At 37.1% G+C, this 22,350-nt stretch overlaps 1 protein-coding gene across 1 annotated transcript in view; it reads right to left on the minus strand.

The window, feature by feature from the left end:
- bmp1a (bone morphogenetic protein 1a) overlaps positions 1-22,350 on the minus strand; it is a 64,031-nt gene that overhangs the window by 39,752 nt on the left and 1,929 nt on the right. Inside the window, exons 2-3 of the mRNA XM_043246270.1 lie at positions 2,394-2,507; positions 1,571-1,699 (exon numbers count right to left, since the gene is read on the minus strand). Of these exons, the coding sequence (XP_043102205.1) occupies positions 1,571-1,699; positions 2,394-2,507 (243 nt within the window). The remainder of the gene's footprint in view (positions 1-1,570; positions 1,700-2,393; positions 2,508-22,350) is intronic.

The raw sequence follows: 22,350 nt of genomic DNA on the forward strand, positions 1-22,350 counted from the left end.
TGTCACGCACCAATTAGTTTTGTTTTGTCCTGACTGTCTTGCTGCTTCATGCAAAGATAACACAAGACCAAAGAAAAAAATCTTTTCATCTTGCATTACTTTAAACTGTGTTCCACAAAAAAAAGGTTAAAGCAATGAAGTGACACAAGGGTGTGTGGATGATTGCAGAATCTTCCATCTAAAGCAAATTATGTGCATGAGATACAGCTCGCATAGACTGATCGATTTTAGAATGTGGGAATTCTTCCACAAACCTCTTTTACCTACAGCTGGGAAGTGATTGCTAAGATTACGTAATCTGTTTTCAAAAATCATGTACTTGTAATTAGAGTATATTACATTTTGCAATGCTCATAATCAGATTATGGTTGTTTTTTTATTGACTACATGATTACACATTCAAACAATGTGGGTAAATCAGTTATAATGTACGGTCATGGCCGAGAGTATTGGCAGTGACATAAATTTTGCGTTCTGCAAAATTGGCTGCTTGAGCTGTTGTGGTGCTCATTGACATCGTTTATAGATTATGTCACTGTCAGTGCTTGCAGAAACAATGGGAATGAACACCACAGTAATTATGCAAGTTCCTAAACACTAGTGATGTAACTGTGAAACTCTATGGGCCAGCTTTACTTACACAGTTAAGACTTAGCACTGAAAAGCTGTGGACAACGTTATTTTTTGCGCCTGACCTTATCGAATATGCCTTTGTAGGAGTATTTAATATTTGCGTTCGTTGTACCGTTATTTCAATACACAAAAAAAACTATTTTGTGCTATATTGACTGTAATTGTTGTTTCTAGGACAGTAAAATGGTAAATACTGGAGATACCGTTGCTATTTTTACCGCAAAAAAAATACTGATATAATGACCAGAGGCGCATTACGTTCCTGGTGATGCATTTTTAAATATTCATTTAAATATTCATTTCTAATGATATAAAGGCAGACAAAATAATGGGAAGATGCCTGTGAAAAGTCATAATCACTTTTCCTCTTGCCCTTCGACTGAAAAAACAAAAATGCCACAATATGATATCTTATCGATATTTTATTCTCTGAACTGTGTATTCGGTGTTACAGTAAAAAGCGCCAGTAACTTTTTGACGTCACTGAAGCAGAAAGTTCTGAGCAAATAAAACAATGGCGCCCCCATAGTCCAAAAACCATGTCGATTTTTCAAATAACATGCATCTTTCATGGGTTTTCTAATACACATTTAAGTAAGAGACACCATTTACATTTTATTAAGCTATAAAATGTCTTAATAGCTGGGCATCCCTTGAATTTGTTTATTATTAGTAAATAGAAACTTTTTCCTCCTATCGATGTCGTTTTAGAAATTAAACTCTTGCTATAATTTGATTGTTTATATCAATATAGTAAGTTTAAAACAAATGCGAATTTTTAAAAAAGTAAAAAGTACTCTAAAAAGTACGCTACCTAAAAGGAGTCACCTAGATTACTTTATGTAATAAACTACAATTTGCAAGCAATCCACCCAGCTCTGATTAAGAGACGTAATCAATCACATGCTGATGTTTTCTGCACGTGTGCATGACTTACCGCTGAAGTTCCCGCTGATGACGTAAGGAATGACGCCCTCGGGCCAAATTCGCTCAGGTCTCGACGTCGCTGCCCTCTTCCTGCGATGGGACGCCGTATTGTTTGTACTCGTCTCATTGGAAAGTGAACCTGCCATTTCCAACATGAGGGTTAAATGTCTGGAACATCTTTCATCTCATCAAGTTTCAGAGAAAGAAAGCTTAAATATCAACTTCTGAACTCACTTCTAATCAGTCCAAATATTTTCTTTGCTAATTTTAAACTACCGTTTAATCCTTTAAAACAAGCTTTTTTATTAAATGTTTGGTTTGATATTCTTTTATCTACATCAATAGTGTCCAAATGCATTTTTGTGGCCAACATTTGCGCCAACATGTGTGCCATTTACAAATACGTGCCTTTAATTTTGTCACTGAGCTCAACGGTAAGCTCAACTCTCATATCCGTTTCAACATTTAAAGCACAGCCAGTTTTTTCGCTATTGTTTTGAGAGCTAACTCCTACACACACAGACTGCACCGTAGTTGAATTCGGTCTCTTTTTCCCCATGTCTTTATCATCTCGTGTTTTTTCTCTCCTGTTGCAAACGTTCATTCTCTCTGTGAAAATATCACAAAACTAAAGGTTTAAAAAAAATTTGCTGTTGTTTAGTCAAATCCCAATTGCCATGTGTTGTCGTGTTTGGGAACTGTTTCTCCGCAGGCTTTTCTCTGTTGGTTTAATAACGTATGGCTTCAAGTTCTTTTCCTGCCAATTAAGCCTGACACAAAGTTTATATAAAGTAGGCCCGTGCGCTCAAACTCGTGCATACATGCACACTTACCAGCATCTGTGTGGTTCAGAACTGTGACCGTTCTCTCTGCTAAATTCACAATGCGATCCACTTTAAACATCCGCAGGTCTTCCTCATCCAGTGCAATATCTCCCAGATAAGCAACTGAAAAAACAAAGAGCAGAGTGCTATTACTGTCATTTCAAGCAATGGTTATACACAGTAACGACTTAAGTAATGATCATGTAGCGCATATTATTATGCACACTGTTATTATGCTACTTTTCGCATCGTTCACATTATATCCGTTTACGTGAGCTAATTGATGATTAGCGAGCAGCGTGTGTTTTTCAAAAAGGCCGCACATTCACCAGGATCTTCAAACGGCTGTCCAGAGAGTCATCTTTTTTTAATGATCATCAGCGATACCATTTATAGCTGGGGTCATCGCTCGTGCAATGATAAATAAATCATCCGTCAAAAGAGCGAAGCCGATTAGCGACTGATCCACACAACAGGAAGCTGCTGACCTACATGAGAATGGATGCATTGGTAGACTTTAATTAGCTCGACGGGGACTAATTGCATCTTAAGGAGCACTGCCACTTTGATCGGGATTGAGAGAATCAACAGAATCTAATATAAGAGCAGCTAATTAACGCGAGTGTGCAACCCTGAAGTCCACTTTTTAAAATGTCAGAATCTGTTATGAGACTAAACATATTTTACTTACTTTATATATATATATATATATATATATTCACATGGTACAATCACATACATGCATACACATATATATACACATATATACACATATATATATATATACATATACATATATATATACATATATATATACATATATATATATATATATATATACATATATACATATACACATATACATATATATATATACACATATATATATATATATATATATATATATATATATATATATATATATATATATACATATATATATATATATATATATATATATATATATATATATATATATATATATATATATACATATATATATATATATATATATATATATATATACATATATATATATATATATATATATATATATATATATATATATATATATATATATATATATATATACATATATATATATATATATATATATATATACACATATATATATATATATATATATATATACATATATATACATACATATATATATATACACACATATATATATATACATACATATATATATATACATACATATATATATATATATATATATATATATATATATATATATATATATATACATATATATATATACATACATACATATATATATGTATATATGTATATATAAAATGTAAATGTAAATGTAAATATATATATACATACATATATATATATATATATAAACCGCATTCAATTCAAAGTGTATCAATTTAACTTTTGCAGTTGTTAGACACATAAATACATAACCTAAAAAGAGCATGATAATCTTCATAATATTCATAATAATAATAATCTGATTTAAATGTATTTATATACCATTTTCCCACCATAATAAATAATCTTAAAGTGGTTTTACAGAGAACATGGCTTTAAAATCCCCAGCGAGCGAGATGAAGAAGAGAAAGAAAAAAAAACACGAAGCCTTTAGAAACACTGAATGCTTTTCCAGAGCCGCTCAGTGAAAGACTACATCAACATACACACGTGTGAAAGTCATGAACTAATGCTAAGGTTAGCCATTATAAAAATTACCAATTTAAAAAAAAAAAAAACTGCTAGTTATTGTTATGAATGTAAAAATCATCATAAATAATGATCCCTATGAGGCTTTCACAGTCTTTTAATTTATTTGAATTTCTATGATAGTCGAGGCAGATACTCGACGATGAGTGTCGTATCAAAGGTGCTTCAAAGAACACCAGAATGCGGAAAAAAAATGGTATTACCATGGTAAGTGTCAACAAACAAAGTATTACAGTGCTATCATGCATTAAAAAACCCCCCTTGTATCTTAGTCATGAACGCAGTTATCCAAATACGTCTGTGTACTATATCTTGTTTGGGCAAGAAAACATTACACATTGTTTAATTAGCCAACACCTGGAAAGTAGCACACATTCTTTGTCCTAATGAGGTTCGAAAAGAAAAAAGAAGGGGCTTTACGAGACTCGTAATGCTGGGTGTTTGCTTCTATATGCACAGCTCTGTGTGTGTGTGTGTGTGTGTGTGTGTGTGTGTGTGTGTGAGGCCCGAGGCTAGTGTTTTTTAAAAGCCTATGAACAGTAGTGTGTTTGCTGGATTTATGGTGCATCCTGAGCGGCGGATCAAACGGGACGTCCTGCCCGAGGCAGTAGGGCACTGGGGCAGAGACCTGCAGCTTCCTGCAAATGCATCAAGCCAATTATTCTTTAGAGGACCCGTCTGCCGTCGCCGGCCTGCGTCAGAGCATTTTCATACTTTATTTATTGGTGTCACACACGTAACGCTATTAAGCAACTCTGAAACGGCTGTTTGCCAACTTGTTCTTCTGAGCCCGTTTCCAAAGACATTTATAATCTTACAGAAGAGCTCTAATTTAAGTAAACGTTCTGTTTATTAAACGATCCTGATGAATAAAATGCTTTTCTTGCCTAGATTTTTTTGGTCTTGTTTCCAGCCAAAACATCCAGAAATTCTTAAATTAGGAAGGATTTGTGAGACAAGAAGGAAATACTGTCTAACTAAATTAGTTTTTGCTTGAAACAAGAAAAAATAATCCGTCAATAAGCAAAATAATCTTGTTTTCTGTTTGACATAAGATCATTTAGCTTGTTATAAGCAGTTCATTTTGACTTAATTTTTTTATTTTTTCCCCAGAAAACAAGACAATATTTTTTACTTGTCTCGAAAATCCTTGATTTTAACATTTTTAGATATTTAGATATTTCTTTCACGTATTGCTCATATATTTAAAAACGTTTCTTGAGCAGCGAATCGGTGCATTAGAATGATTTCTGAAGGACGTAATGATGAGGCTGAAAATTCAGCTTTGATCACTGCAATAAATTACATTTTTAAATATATTCAGATAGTAACAAGTTTTCTTAAATTGTAATAATATATTTCAAATTATTACCATTTTTGCTGTAGCTTTGATAAACTAAATATAGCCTGTGGGAAGCTGTTTTCATTAATGAATCAGAGCAGGCAAAACAAAAATTATAATAATATATATATATAAATACATACAGAATGAGGAAAAAAAGCAGCATAGTAAAAGATAATTTTTTGCAGGCAGGTGTTCCTCCTCAGTCTGAATCAAGCTGTCTGAACTCATTGGTAGCGGTTACATCACAAAAAAAAGTACAACCTTGTTTTATCACCAACATTTGACAAATCAACATTTGAAAAATGAACATAAAACGTCTGAAAGTCAAACAACACTGTATAAACGACAAAGCAGCTTTTTGCTAATCTATAGTTAGTGGTCCCCTTCTAATATGAAGAAGATCAGCGCTGAGGATCTGGGCAGCTCTCGAGGTCTGCAGACAAACTTCACTCAACCCCTTTCTAAAAACAGAACTAAAAACAGTCGACGGAGCTGAAATGACAGGGTTTTACTTCTCAAAGCACATCCACAGACGACCACAGGCCATGAGAAGCAACGCTGATGAAGCTCCAAAGAAAACAGCTGCGAGCCGTTTGATTATATTGTCAATTGTGTCGCATTAACTGGACTATTTTATTTTATTTTTTAAATTGATGATTTAAATCAGACAATTTTACAAGACATTTGGTTCCACAAACAAATCTTCGTACTGAAATGTCCACGCAACAAAAACATAGCAAAACATTATGTATACATATATATATATATATATATATATACATATATATATATATATATATATATATATATATATATATATATATATATATATATATATATATATATATATATATATATATATATATATATATATATATATTTTTTTTTTATATATATATATATATATATATATATATTTTTTTTTTTTTTTTTTTTTAATATATATATATATTTTTTATATATATATATATATATATATATATATATATATATATATATATATATATATATATATATATATATATATATATAAAATAAAAACAATATTTAGTATACTAATATCATTCTTATTCAAGCTTACAATTTAAATATAATCAAAAGTAATAACGTTAAACATGCTTGAAAATGTTTTTTTTTTTTTCTTTTGAGATAAAATGGAAAAGATAAATTAAATAGTATCTGAGTCTAATCTTATGACGACGTTTTGCTTTTTAAGATGACACCAGATGTTTTTCTGGAATACCAATTTTTGCAGTGTCCCTTATATGAGAGTAGTTTTAGTAAATGTACTTTATATGAGGCTCTGTTCTAACACTGACCAAAACAAAGGTGTAAATTCTCTCCGACAAGACCAGACAAGCTCAGAAGACGCTTCTGGAGAAACATGCCAAGACCAAAAGATTCCTAACCCTGACATCCCTGCAAACACACACACACACACACACACACAGATAAAAGAGCGTGGATGAAAGGTTCGGAGCTGACAGCGACTGATGACGCCATGCAGCGTGGCATTAATAAATCAGACCATAAGAGTGTGAGATCTCATAAGAGCCAGCTACCAGATGTCAACGAGTACACAGAGACGCTCTGGAGATGCTGAGGGCGAGCAGATGTCTTTCGCTCCCTCTCTACTGTGTGAAGTGATTAATAAATCACAAATGACCGTGATTGGTCCGTTCTGACCAGCGCTGAGAAGAGTAACAGTAACTTCATCGACATGGCTTCTTCAGGAGGTCAAAGCTAGCGGCTACAGCTCAGTCATAGCTTTTTAACGAGAAACGTAATGAACTGAAAGTATAAGGTAATGACGCAAATCACATTTATAAAAGTAATCATATTTCGATAATATTTCCAAGACAAAACACACGTTAATAAAACTATCACAAGTGAATTGATTGACCCTTCAGTCAAAAGATATATATACACACTGTATATACACATATAGACCATTTTATGGACTAAGTTAAGTGGCGTATGAAAGACGACTTGCTGAATTTGAAATGTATACATCTTCATGACTATATAGACACGTTTATCAGTATCAGTATACAAGCAGATGTGAGTCACTCAACCGGAAGGATCTGTGTCAGATCATCCACTCATCGAGCGAGCGCGTATGTTAGACTTAACCTTTTCAAATAACAGTCGAGTGACCTTTGAGTGACCTTTCATGAGCAGGTAACATCAGTCTTACAGCTACTGTTAAAAAAAAAAAAAAAAAGAACAAGCTAACAGACTTCATAGCTAGCGCTGGAAAAGCAGACAGGGGAATGTTTCTGCCTCCGCCTAAGCTCCGCCCACAGAAAAACATCACAAAAAACTCATATTCAGAATCCTACGGAATAATAACAAAAACTTTTCTTTTTTTTTTTTTAAATGTGCCACTATCCTAGGGTTTGCCCATTTGTCAGTAAGATTTTTTACTAATATAATACACAATAAAATTGAACACGCTCTCTTATGTATTTTAATATGCCCAAGCCAGGATAAGCGTGTTGTTTGAAGCTGTACATAAATCTTGCATTACACCGAATGGCAATGTCACATTAATTCAACATTTTATTCTCCAAAAACTTACTTGAAACCTTAAAAGCAGACACTTTACTTACATTTAATGTGCTTTCTATGGACATAAAATCACTTTCGTGAACTGCATAGGGCGTTTAAAGAAACCCAAAACAATCGTACGTGAAAAAGCCCCTCAGCTCTCTGTAAACCCAAACAAACCGTTGCTAGGCTACCGGTCTGCGTCTGCTCTGTCCAACCTGGACTCCAAAGACCCTCCGGATCTCCACCAGCCCGTAATCTAGCGTGTAATTGTGCCCCATCAGATGCCAGGCCGATCATTTCTCCGTCCAGTTGTTTCCGGCGACGCATTTTATCCGCGTTTTTCCTCGAGGGATTCCCGTTTTAATCCTCTCTTGTCTTTCGAGCTCGAAATCCTCACGGACCAAATCCCAATCCTCATTCTTTCTACACACCCAAATAAAAAAAAAAAGAGCTTATCGGAGCAGCAGGCCTAAAGACAGACAGAATCTCATCGCACGAGGCCTGAAAGGATTCACGTTACGAATCTGAAGCACAATGCCTGTGAACTAATGAACTTCGGCGAACGTACCAAGAGAGGATCTATAAATGACAGGAGAAAAAGATGAGCCGTCTTTGATGGAATAAAGCAGCGCGGTGGCAGATCGGGGTTTGCCGCTGGTCTTTATCCAGACACATTTATTACAGCTGCAGCAGATCTCAGAACCACTGCGGGCTCTCGGTTTAACCTTTCCACTTGAAACAAGACAATGAGGGAGAATTGATTGATTGGGAATGGGTTGGTCTCCGATGACTGGGCTTCATTGAGTTAAAATTTGTTTTGGCCTTGCACTCGGTAATTGTTTATGTCGCACTAGCTGATATGACAATAATCTTGGATTTTACTGACCTCCAGTGACATGGAGAATACGTAATTTATATATATATATATATATATATATATATATAATATAATATATATATATATATATAAATCATCTGACCAAGGCTGCATGCATTTGATAGAAAATACAGTAAAAATACTAATAACATGAAAAATTATTCAAATTTCAAGAAGCTTAGTTCGAATATATTTTCCATGTCACACGATCCTTTAGAAATCATTCTAATATGTTAATTTGCTGTTCAAAAAACATTTATTATTATCAATGTTGACATCCTTCGTATTTTTGTGGAAACTGTGATGCATTTTTTTATACATATTTTATGCATCCTTGCCGAATAAAAGCACTCATCTATTTCAAGCACAAATCTAATCATATATTATATGTAATTTCACATATTTTCCCCAGGCCAGAAACACAAATGTAAAGAGCTTGTGTCTATTGTGGAAATATTCAGTCATAGATAGTTTTTCTGTGTATTACTGAGCCCGTAACTGAATATGGTTAACGGCAGTTGTAAAATTTACTCTGAAACTATTTTCACTTTTTACAATTTTTATAACATCAATTTTTTTCCTTTTCAAGAATTTGTAAAACAACTGCTCTAAAATGTCTAAATAATTTGCAACATTAAACGTGCAATTTAAAAGTAGAAAAACCGAAATAGTATTTTCCTGTAATTTCGCCACAATAACAGAAATATTGACAACTTCAAGAAAAATCGCGTTTACAATGAATCGTTATATTTACAATTTCCGAACGAAAATTCTTTTGAAATAAATCCTACACCAGTTAAAATGTGTTCCTGTAAAACTTATGATTTAAAAAAAACTTTTATCTGAATAATCTAAATTATTGGTTGGCTATCTCTACAGAGCATGATGGATAATACGCGCACTTTACCTAAGGTTAACTGAAAAGCCAGCGAGACGTTCATTCCCTATCAGTAGATCTTAAAAAGCTTCTGTGTTACCCAGACCAACGCAGTTATTATCTGATGCCGCTGAAGTCAAAATAGCCAATATATCAGTCTAACGCTAAAACCGACACCAGGGAGGCTGGTTCTTATCATTTCAGTAGACCTCAAAATGTGCAAGGCCTTTTAATCACGGTCTCCTGCTCGCAGCTCGGTGTCTCTCTGCAGTAATCTACGCTATTATGACTGTCAATCACACCCTCCACCACCCATGAAGAGACGGAGAGGACGGGCATTAAAAGAGAACAACACAAGCTCTGCCGTAGAGGGATTGGCTTTGATACTTTGAAAAGGATGTGCTGTAATTGCGGGGCGTTTTTCATTGCCTGGCATCTCTCGGCGATCGGCTTGGATGCGAACGAAAGCCAGTTTCGCCTGGACTGGTCTGAGAGCCCGAGGGGATCACATGCGAGGTCTAGACAGGTCTCGGAGATACCACCCACAGCACCAGAGACTTCTGGGATTTGGGGGTCGTGAGGCCCGCCGCGCATGAGAAAAACACTACTGCCGCTGTCACACCTCTATTCACATTCATCACGACCTTCAGGAGTTCACCATCTCCGACTGGACGTAAAATCGAGCGGTCAAACTAATTAAATAAAAAAAAAAGCTTTTGTTTGCATAGTGTATTTGCGCTCAGTATTTATTGTATTTATACAGTATATATTTAAAAAATATTTACATGTCTATATTTATAGTAATATAATTTATATTATGATAAATATATTTCATATACAAACACGATATTCTGATATATATATTCTAATTATATAATATATAATCTAATTATATAATATATATATATATATATATATATATATATATATATATATATATATATATATATATATATCCAAATTTTTACACTGTATAATTATTAAAAAGACTTTCAATTTAATTTATTTCTATTAGAAAAATATTTATGCTTATTATATATAAGTGAAAATTAAGTTAAAAAGTATAATTAAAATGATGTATTTCATTAATGAGAAGTCAAATAAGGCATGATGTTATTATTTCTCTCTTTTCCCTTTTTTTCATTAAGTGAAGTAAAGTCATTTTTAATTAATTTAGCATTTTTAAATTTTGCGGTGAACTGTGACCTATGACCTAGCGAGAGTGATTCAGATAATCAAGCGTCCAGGAAAGTGCTGTTGATTTAGCTCAGTGTCTCTCGACCCTCGACCCCCAACGCTGCACATTTTGTGTCTCTCCCTAAACAAACACACCTGATTTAACTCACGAGCTCATTAGAAGAAACTCCAGGACCTGAAAAGGGTCCGTCAGATAAAGAGACGCGTACAAACGAGCAGTAGTGGGGGAGCGCCCAGATCCAGGATTGAGAAACACTGATTTAGAGTTTCAAGGAAATATTTACAAGCATGTACAAATCCTGTAATAAACTGACATCTCCCTGGAGGAAACGGCATCTCTTTTCTTGTAAGACAAACACATCTCTTCTCTGGACACAGGCAGATGGTGTTAGGAGCGCGGGGATGAGGGAATCTTGTAAACAGTGCAGTCCCTTCTCTCCTGTAAAAACACTTCCAGCTGTTCTTCCTCAGCAAATGCTTACCTTGACGTTTCCTGACACTGCAATTTGGGCATCAGGAGGCAGAAGCCCACGCGGCGGCTGCTGCTGCTTTTGAAGAGCCTTAATCACAGACCAGGCTCCAGCCACGGACTGGGGAAGGGGCTTTATGTGTCGCCTTCAGTGATTGTCAGAGGGAGGCCAGGACGAAGAAAGTGCGATAGAAGGGCGACAGCTTTCAGACGGCTAGACTTTCAGACGGCTCGTGGGAACGGTCGCTGACTTCTGAAGGCACACCACCAAAGAGATGCCAGCCGTTTGGAAAACAAACAGGTCGTTCTTGATCGGGACTTCAGTCGAAGTGCAGAGCTTTTCTGAAGTATAGTCTACCAGTCAATGGTTCGGGGTCAGCAAGGAGTTTTGTAATGCATCCTTTCTAAATCAAAAAGAATTTTTTTTACAAAGTGCAGTATACTGTAAAGACGATTATCTTAAATCTATTCATCAAAGAATCCCGAAAAAATGCATCACAGCTATCAACAATATGAAGTAGAGCAACTGTTAAATTAATAAGGAATGTATTTTGAGAAGCAAAACAGCATATCAGAATGATTTCTGAAGGATATATGTCTGTGTGTTTATGTGTAATATCTAAAATATATATAAAAACTGTGAACCTAAAATACAACTAGAGAATCGAAACATGATTATTTTGGTCTTTTGAGTAAATATTTTAAAAAAGTTTCAGTATTTCACCAGGTTGAGTCTGTGCAACTGCATGTGCACAATTAAACACACACTTCAATGTATGTATGTGTGTGTGTGTGTGTGTGTGTGTGTGTGTGTGTGTGTGTGTGTGTGTGTAAATGGAAACAGTTGCTGTAGGGTAGCAGGGGGTCAGAACAGTGACTGCGGCCCGTCTAACCATAACAAACCAATTACTGCCTACAAAGAGCTATTGATCCAACCATCAGCCAGACCGCCCTCGTTTTGCACACCAATATTAATGACACCTGATGAGTGGAAAGAGCTATTAATGTCAGCGTGTATGACCAATTTTTGCACTAATTTTCCTTTTCTCTGTATATGATAGCTGCATTGTTTTAATCTGAGATCTGAACGTGTGAACAAAGGTTCCTCTAACCATCCAAACACTTAACCACTCGTTGCATTAGCATTTTTAAACCTTAGTAAGCCCAAGTGCTCCACAAACGCATGTAAAGAAGCATCTAGAGTCGCCTAAACAGCAGTTCAAAGGTCACAATGTATTTACTACACTCTCCAAAGTCTCTGCTAGGATGACGGGATGAATTATTCAGAGCTATGTAAACGTGGCAGAGGTGTCGCCAACGCGGCGAGCGAACCAACACTCGCTTTTCATGGTCAGTTTGCGTCCTCATTTTTGTGGCTAATTAGGTGTGAACGAGATGATTGGACAGAGAACTCCCGAGGTTTTTGTGATCGTTCCACACCAACAACAAAGCATATTGTTCCCTTTAACGCATTGCGCGGCGCTCATCTTTATTTAGAAGACAATGCACACACTCTTGTGAGGCAAATTAGATGAAACCTTCAGAGAGTGTGGTCAGACAACCTTCACGGACAAGATCCACAAATACTGATAGCGTCTGGGAAGCTACTTTGAAAGTATTTCTTGCTTGAGTTGTTGTAAGCGTTATCTACTTCAGCTACAAATGCTAGTTTGTGAGTTGCTAACAAAAGCTGCTGACTACACTAAAGCTGTTTAGGCTGTGATATAGTTTAAGTACATCATTTAACCGTGTCATTTACTTGTGTGGGAAGCTACTCTAAAACTGTAGCTAACCAAGCTACAAGCAAATTTTGCAAAGTGAAATTAGGAGTTGGGAATTTGGCAGCTTTAAAGGGGTAGATCCAAAATTCAATTGCTTTCAAATGCGTGTTGGCAGTGTGTGTACACAACCACCCTATAATGATAAAATCCACCCAGAGGTTTTTTTTTTTTATCCCAATAAGGCAACGTCCACATGAAGCCAGAACTTCCCCTATCCAATCTTTTTTTTAATCCTCGTCTTAAAACATATCTGAGTCTACACGAAACCACCAAACCGACAAAAAACGATGTAGTACACATGCCAGACCATTATAGGGCGCTATAATTCTAAAACGGAGAAGACGACTTGGACGATGCACATGAAGCCTGCATGAGGTACACAAACGAACATGGAACAATACATTAATTATTTTGTGTTCATGTTAGATTAAAATGTACAATGTTAGCTAATGACATGTTTTTGTTGCCGTTATGTGATGTAGCAGTGTCAAGTTTTCAGATTTATTCACTCTGGGACATGGTTTCACTCTCTCAAAATGCTGGATCTATCTGGATGAGATGCTTATATGATAAAAAAAAAATGTATGTGGATGGGGATCTCAGATTCTTGGCTGAGTGACGCAGTTCTGTACAGGCCCCTACCACGATTGTAGACTGACACTAGCGTCAGTTTTTTGGTTTTGTCTTAGATCCGCCCTGAGTGAGCTGTCAACAGCCCCTATTGTTTCGACACACAGGGCAGGTGTAGACAAGATTGGCTCCTAATCGATTGAGGTGTTTTTTATGCTGGATGTAATAATGAACATAGCAGTTGTCTTTTACTCCCGACACCTGAGCCGCCGAAGACGCAGAGAATTACTTTTGTGCCCCTGAGCTACCCTAAATGCGTGAATCATTCGTGATCCACCTTCATCTACAGAAGAAGTGAGTATGAGGATTTCGTTTATTCGTTTTTATAATGAACCTCTGCAAATCGCCTTTCCTAATAATGGCTCGTTGCCCGTCGGAAAAGAGGGGTGGGGTGAGCAGAGCTCATCAGCATTTAAAGGTACATGCACCGAAACGGTTGTATGAGAACAGAGCCGTTTTTGACGAGGTAAAAATTGTGTTGTTTTACATTACCACTGATAAATTTTAACCAACGTATGTTACAGACTTCTCATCAAGACGCTAAAGAATAAATGGTAAATTAGCATCTTATGACCCCTTTAAGAAACTAGCAACAAAAAAGTTGCTAAAAATACAAGCTGTTTGATATAAAACCATTTTTACAGAATATTTATAATAATAATCAACTGTTATACCTTCAGTCAATTCCAGTGGATCTGAAGTACCTTGACTTTTAAAACATTTTCCTAATACGTATAAGACAAGTTTTTTTACAAACAGACAGCTTTTCTCTATGAGCTGTTTGGACTCTACAGAGGATCCATTGGTGAGCAGGTGATGATACATTTCTCCAAATCTGCTACCATGAAGAAAGCAATCATTCACATCTTGGATGGCCTGAGGGTGAGACTATTCTCAGCAAATTGTTCTTTTTGGGTGAACTACTTCTTCAGATTTTACTCTACAACACTGGGCGAATCCTAATAGTAGCAATGGTAGAAATGAAGGGCACATTACAAAAGACAACAACAGCAGCTTACTGTAATGTTTGCATGTAACAGCAGAAATGTGTGGGAAGATATCTGCCTGGCAAGGAGGAAGAAAAAAAAAACATTTCTCTAGAGTAAATCTGGCTGAGAGCTGAAATTTGCCGAAACCAAAATAAAAGTTGACCTGTGGCCCCGTGTTACAGAATGCCAATGAACACACAATGAAATCCTCTTTCCCCACATATAACACCCACATCAGCGAAACGCTCTCAAGCCAGCTTAAAAACTTCCCAGAGGAACACATGCCTTATTCTTCAGATCACTTCATTACTCACTGCCCGCTCACATCAGCACGGCTCACACATATATAAACATCCGTACATGCTCTCTCACTCGGAATACACACATGCTGAAGACGTCGACAGGGCTCGTGTTGTTTGTTAGATCCTGCTGTGTCATTACTTGAACAAATGGAGTGCAATGCCGGAGGTGGCGAACAGGCTCGTACTAGTGAATTATGCGAAGAGCGTCTTGACACTGAAGATTCTCTCTCTTCTATGTTCTATGATCATTTGATTTGGGATAAATTTGGAAGAGAGATTGCTTATTGGGAAATTAACACAAAAATATACTAACAGCCAAAAAATATTGGACATTCGAGTTCCTTGAGGAACATCTATTAACCTTTCCTTTGGACAAAACGTTCTTTAATAGTGTAAAAAGGCTGTTTTGGATATTAAAACGTCCCTTCAGACTTCTCAAAGAAAGGCTCTTTGGAGAACTTAAAACTGTTCTACTTCAAACCCTTTTGGAACCTTAATTTTTAAGAGTGTACGTTTGTCAGGGTTGCCAGGTTGCCACACTTTCTGAGGGATAAAAAATAAGATTTTTTTTAATGCAGTAAAAATTTACATTAAAGGGGATAAATATCACGTTTTTGGGGTCGCTTCAACCCAAGGACATGAAAAACAACCGACGTAACAGTGCTAAAGTAGTTCAAAACCTGGCAACACTGATGTTTGTCATGCTCGAAAAAAAAAATTACGCTGACTATTAAGTCCAAGAAAGCATCAATAATATTTATAACTAAAAATTCAAAGAACTTTTCAAAATAACATTCACGCACTAGTTCTATGACACTGATCACATGACTCTGTTCAGACAGTCAGATGTTCTTGGATTCCACCGAAGCACAAGATGATCTTTTTGGATCGTTATCAAATCATGCTGGAGAACATGATCATCCGATCCACGTGTGGAGCTCATGCAGCTTTAGTGCTTCTGTTATGAAATAAATATTTCCACTCAAACTGTTATGATGTAAATATCATTTATTATTCTTTCAAAAGTTTAAAAAGATTGCCAAATAGAAGCATTTAAACCAGAGGACGCAGACTTTTGGACCTCACTGTTCTTGGCAAAAGAGTTTTTGCTGCCGGGCAATGGATTTAGATTGTTATAACTCATTGAGCAGAAAGCAGCATACTAGGGAAAAGAGAAAAGAAACAGGAAGTTAATTCCTGACTTGAAAACCAGTATCACAACATATAGCTTCTTAGAATGGCAGATGTATGAAAACCAGATGTCCTCCTCCTCCTCCACACGATGCTTCCACGCTCTTTTTACCTCTCTTGACCTTCTCTTATCAGAGTCATATGTACAAACTCAAGCTGTTTGCTAACAGAAAGCTGACAGCTTGAGTCCGCTGGGTTTTAAAATCTGGACATTCACCTAAAAGCAGAGATTCAACTCACATGGAACACATTTGTGATATCTTTATGGTTGTTCTGTCCTTATTAAATTGAAAAAAAAATCAGAGTAGCTGAAAAATCACCTTCACAATGTCTTCTTCGAATGTGGAAGAGAGTCAGAACCACACGAGGATGGGTACATTTGGGTGAATTATCACCATGACAACATTTTTGTTACAGCAGTTTTTAAAATTGTGCAGCTTTTCCAGTAACAAGAAGCAGAGTGGCGTGACAAAGATTACAGCCTGTCACATATTGTATATTACGTTATATTGCAGAGCAACCTGAGGCAATAATCAAAGCCGTCTTCTGAAAGATTCCTCTCTGTCTCCTTAGTATAGGGTTGAGAGGTCTGATTCATTTTAGCGAATCGCTCGGTTTGGACAGTTTGTTTTGGCAAACTGTTTTTCAGACATTTCATGGAACTGACTTTTATCAGTGGGTTTTTGTTTCATGTCTGTGTGCAAACTGGTGCTGTTATTCTAATTAAGTAACAAAACTACAATAACAGCAATAAAACAAACTGTACGTTTTGTGCGAGATAAATACATTTCTTTCGTTTTAAATGAAATGCTAAAATCTCATCTGTTACAAAGACGTTGCCTTCTTAAAGAAATAGTTGATCCAAAAAAACGGCTGAACTATTTTAAATTAAACAGTTAAATAGTAAATTTGCCAAAAATCTGACTCACTTTCAATGCCGTCCAAGATGATGAGTTTGTTTTTTTGTTTCTTCAAGGCAACAGATTTGGTGAAATGCATAGAATCATATCACTTGCTCACGAAAGGATGTAGTGCAGCGAATGGGTGCCGTCAGAATGAGAGTCCAAACAGCTGATAAAAACATCACAATAATCCACACAGCTCCGGTCCATACTAAATGACTAGTGAAGTGAAAAACCTCAACAGGAAAATTCATCATAATGGCTTTTTTAACACTTCAAACCATGTTTCTGGCTAATATAACAGTCCATAATCCATAATTTTGCTTTCTTCAGTGAAAATACATTTTATTCAGTGAATAAAAAGAGAAATATTCATGGATAAAGCATCTTTTTAAACCAACAACACAAGATTTTAATCGATGGACTGGAGTGGTGTGGATAATTGTGATGTTTTTATCATCTGTTTGGACTCTGACGGCACCCATTCACTGCAGAGCATCCACTGGCGAGCAAGTAATGCAATGCCGCATTTCTCCAAATCGGTTCCCACGAAGGAAACACATTTACATCATGGCCCCCGATTCATTTGAAACAGCACAGAAACGACACACTTGACCTTTAAAAGCAACTTACAGCTTCAACGATATCAAAGTAGCTTCCCCAAAAAATGGCCGGTGGTGACACATAACTCCGTGCAGGTCTCAGATCAGTTCTAACCTCAATCATTTTTAAAAACCAGCATCTGAAATGGGTTCAGACGTGCAGCGGGGTGATGTATGGTTCACGGTTTAGCTGCCAGAGGGTCTGAATGAGCCGCAGTCACATCAGCTGGCAGACAGACGCAGAAACCCGCAGGACCAGACCATGTTGGCATGCACTGAATGACCTACAGTCCGCAGGCACACTCACCTCATCTCATCTCACTCTCCTATATCTAGCCCTCATTTTCTGTGATCCTTACCCAGAGGGCAAGAGAGGAAACCTTTGGCTCGGTTACAGCTCTAAACGTCCATTGCACAACAGCACAGACAGGCTCAACGCACCAGCGAGTGCAGCCAGGAAACAACAGCACCTAGAGAGTTTAGGTGAATCCTGGAGCTTATGGAAATGAGGTCTTACAAATTAAACTTTTTCATTTGTTGTCCTGAGGCTGGATTATGGAAATAATGTTGACAGACAAATGTTACGCAACGCAAGCTCTCCAATTCCTTCAGGAAAAAAACACTGCAGTCGGAGAGGCGTACAGTAATTGTGCGTGACTGCTTCTCATTCATTTTTCATTCCATAAACGGGAGAATTTATCTAGATGAATGCGCCGAAAGTTCCCAGGAGGGCTTTCAGGTTAGAAATAAAGCCTTATATTTTTAAGCAGACAACTTCACCATTTAAGTTCCTGAGATTCCTATAATACTGAGGGAGATTTTCCGTACAATCAGGCCAAGTACATTTGTCACGGTGTCCTGTAAAAGCCATAATTAAGACCCAGTGTTTTAGCCGAGATTAGCAGTTGTCGCAGAGCGCTCTTTTACCAAATGCGAAAAATAAGCGATGCGGCATGGATCAAAAATGTATTAACCTAAGCGAATTTTTTAAGTTAAATCCAATCAATTTCTTCAACACATAAAAAATGTGTTGATTTTCATGCTTGACTTTAAAGTCAATTGACTTTAGTGTGAAAAATCGTACTTCATAATATCCAATTTTACAGTTTTGTTGACATGAAACTAAGTTTTACTTCCATTGCTAATGCCTCACAATTACCGTAATGTTCGCTTTTTGATCTAAATACCAAAACAAAATATTAAATGTTCCAAAAAGTGTGTTTGTGTGCCACCAGCATCACTGATCAAAACTGCATAAATAACTCTTTCCAAACAGGTTTCCACAAGCACTCCTATTGGTTTGCCAAATTTTTTATTTCACACCATTGGCTGAGCCAGCGTTGCGATGCTGGGCTTTTCAGGATGCTCAAGCAAACAGAACGATGTTTTCATAACAACCCGAAGATTAGATTAATTATAGCGGCGCATATTAAACTATAGGATGCGAAAGAGTATTTTGGCGAATGAAAAATCATCTTGAATGTGATTACAACTAAATCCAGTGCGCTAGAATCGCAAAGCATTCTTTAGTACGTATAACTACCACATTTCACTCATTTTTCCGACTGCGAAATTGTTTGGAATTAAGCAGGATCTCTTGAAAAGCCATTAAATAACCATCGACGGTCTCCAAAAAGAAAAACGGACCATGGGAGTGTATGATGTCACCAGTTGTGCATGTATGACAGGCTCTGCGCTCGGCCAGCGGCTCCAGCTGAACCTCCTGTGCTTGTGGTTTTCCACGCCGAGCTATGAGACAGACTCTGCAGACGCAAAAAGGAGGAATTCAAGCACCACATTTCTTGGTGAGCGGTGCAACAGGGAATCAGGTCAAAGAGTGCTTTATTAAAACCATGCTGGGGAAAGAGAGGGGAACAACATTTGCCATGTGAGAACTACAGCTGAGCGCAGGCTAGCAGTCGGAGCTTTGCGGCTTCTCTGTATGTTTGTTGTCTGGTGCATTTCAGTTTATGAATCAAGCGCTTACATAAGACATGCGAGAGAAACGAGGACAAAGCCGGCAAAGTCTACGTTTTCACATTTTAAGTCAACATGAGATCAGAATTCATCCCACCGACTTTCCTAAAGAAATAGCTCAACCAAAAATGAACATTCACTCATCGTGTCCTCCATGATGCTAACCTTCTGTGGACATCGATCTGATATTTTAAAGAATATGCTTGCTTCTTAATAACTATAGCTCCAAAAATGACCAGTTAAAAATTTAAAAAATCGTAGATCGTATGAAAACTAAACGTGCATGAAAAATTTAAGTGGTTATTCGTGATCATTTTTGTTGTCACAATTAAATGCACGTAGACAGATATTTTCTTTCATACTGTAACATGCGTACGAGTGAAACAAAGAATAAGTGTAGGGTGGGAATAGGGGGAGGAGTTCTATGCATCGATTGTTGATTGGTTGTTGAGATGATCAAGGAACACAGCAGAATGCACAAGTGGAAACAGCAACTGATAGGTAAGAAAGTCAAAAGGTTGCCATGATTGTACGACTTGAGTATAAAAACCATACAACTTTATGTTGCCCTCTACTGGCCAGGTGAAGTATCAAAAGTTGAACAAATGGTTGTGGTCAACTGAGGTCATGGTCAATTGAGAATACTTTGAAGATTACAACATTAGACTGTGCTATGGATGAAACATAATAGTAGGAGGAAAAACTAAGTACACCCCAGACTTAAAGGAATAGTTCACCCAAAAATTTTACTTACGGCATAAGTTAGTGGCCCCTTAAGCCATCCTAGGTGTATATGACTTTCTTCTTTCAGACAAATACAGTTTTTTGGGTTTTTTTATGTATTGGCAACGCTGGATAGCAGGTCATTATTTTGAAGCTTTGTAAATCAGATATACTAACCTCTATGCCTTTGGGGGTTATAACATGTCCTCTGCCTGAACTCTGAGCTCAGTCAGTCAGTCATTTACATTATTTCTAGTCAAAACTAGAAATATTTTTGTACAAAAACCCATCGATTTGCTTCAGAGGATATGCGATAACCCTGAATGTGTATAGGTTATTTGACGGCAGATATATCTGATTTACGGAGCTTCAAAATAATGGCCGCTATCCGCGAGCATTAGCAAGCTTGGAAGACCCAGGATAAATAAAAAAAAATGGAAAGTCATATACACCTAGGATGGCTTGGGGGTAGTATGCCATAATTAAAATTTTTGGGTGAGCTATTCCATTAATGGCACAGTACACCCAAAAAAGAAAACTCTGGCATTTAGTCTGTTGGGTTTTGTTTCTTTAGTTGAACACACACACAAAAAGCCCTTTTTTTGTCTCTACACTGAAGACGGTGGGGTAAAAAAAGTCTGTTGACTTTCAATGCATGGAAAAAAATGGGTGTCCCACAAAAGAAGCAAGAAGAACGGTATAAAAGGTGTCAGAATTGCCATTTTCTTGTGAAAATGTTTGCAGTATTTTGCAACATTTTCCTCAAAACATGCCTTATAAACAAGCAATTCGTTTTGCTAGTGTAAAGAATGGAATCCAATAAGCAGATCGATATGTAATGCATTTTTACAAGCAACGCTGTTTGACAGCTTGATCGTTCTACCACATCTATTTGGATGAAGCGTATACACAACACACTTAGTTCCTACTCCTCTCCCGTACACGCAGACCTCTCGTCTCTCATAATCTCTGCTACAGCTGGGCCGCTTGGGTCCCGTCCAGACCCAATCCCAAACCCTGTCCTCTTCTACCACTCCGATTTGAGAGGGATGAAGGGTCTGTGCACATGCGTTGTTCTCCAAAGTTATAGATGCGTTTACAACAGTCCAATCGGGTCAGAGAGCCAGGCACTACTGGTATTGACATCACAGTTAAGGTATTAGGGGTAACGAAGGATCGGCCGATACTCTTTCCTTTCCTGACGTTTCTTCCGCATTTGCGTCAACTCTCGAAATCCGTTTGTTCGGATTGAGCACGGCGACAGAGCTATTAAACTGGAGGAGATAAACAGCTGTGAATGAACACGGCTTCGTTTTTACGAACACAAAATAGACAAACACGAATTTATAGAGTCCGCCGACAGGGGCAATCCTCAAGCTAACTTGAACGATGCATGAAATGCGATCGCGAGGAGTCACCAAGCAAAACAGAATGGCTTTGGCTTAACGTCGCTGGAGAGACTGAATCACAGAGTGACAGAACAATCCGGGAAGTTAATCCTAGTATGAGATCGACGCCCCCTGAGCCTTCGCGGGTCAACCAGCCTAATCTGCCAGGAATACCAATTTCAGCTGGTGGCCTGCGTTATTGTCCTATAGCCACTTGTTAAGAGGAAAGTCTGTCTCTCAGAGGGGTGAAAATGTAAAAATGAACAGCCAAGGGCCCCATTCAGCTGCAAATGAGGACATAGAAAAAAAACAGGCCTGAAAGAGTAAAAAAAGAGTAAGATGAAAGAGAGGGAGTTAGGAAGGAGGTGGAGAGGAGTAGCAGACAAGTTAATAGAGACCAAGATCCCTGAGATTTTACACGTCTCCGGAGTGACCCCCGTGTGAGCT

This window comes from Puntigrus tetrazona, chromosome 8 (assembly GCF_018831695.1).
Source record: "Puntigrus tetrazona isolate hp1 chromosome 8, ASM1883169v1, whole genome shotgun sequence".
Taxonomy (NCBI): domain Eukaryota; kingdom Metazoa; phylum Chordata; class Actinopteri; order Cypriniformes; family Cyprinidae; genus Puntigrus; species Puntigrus tetrazona.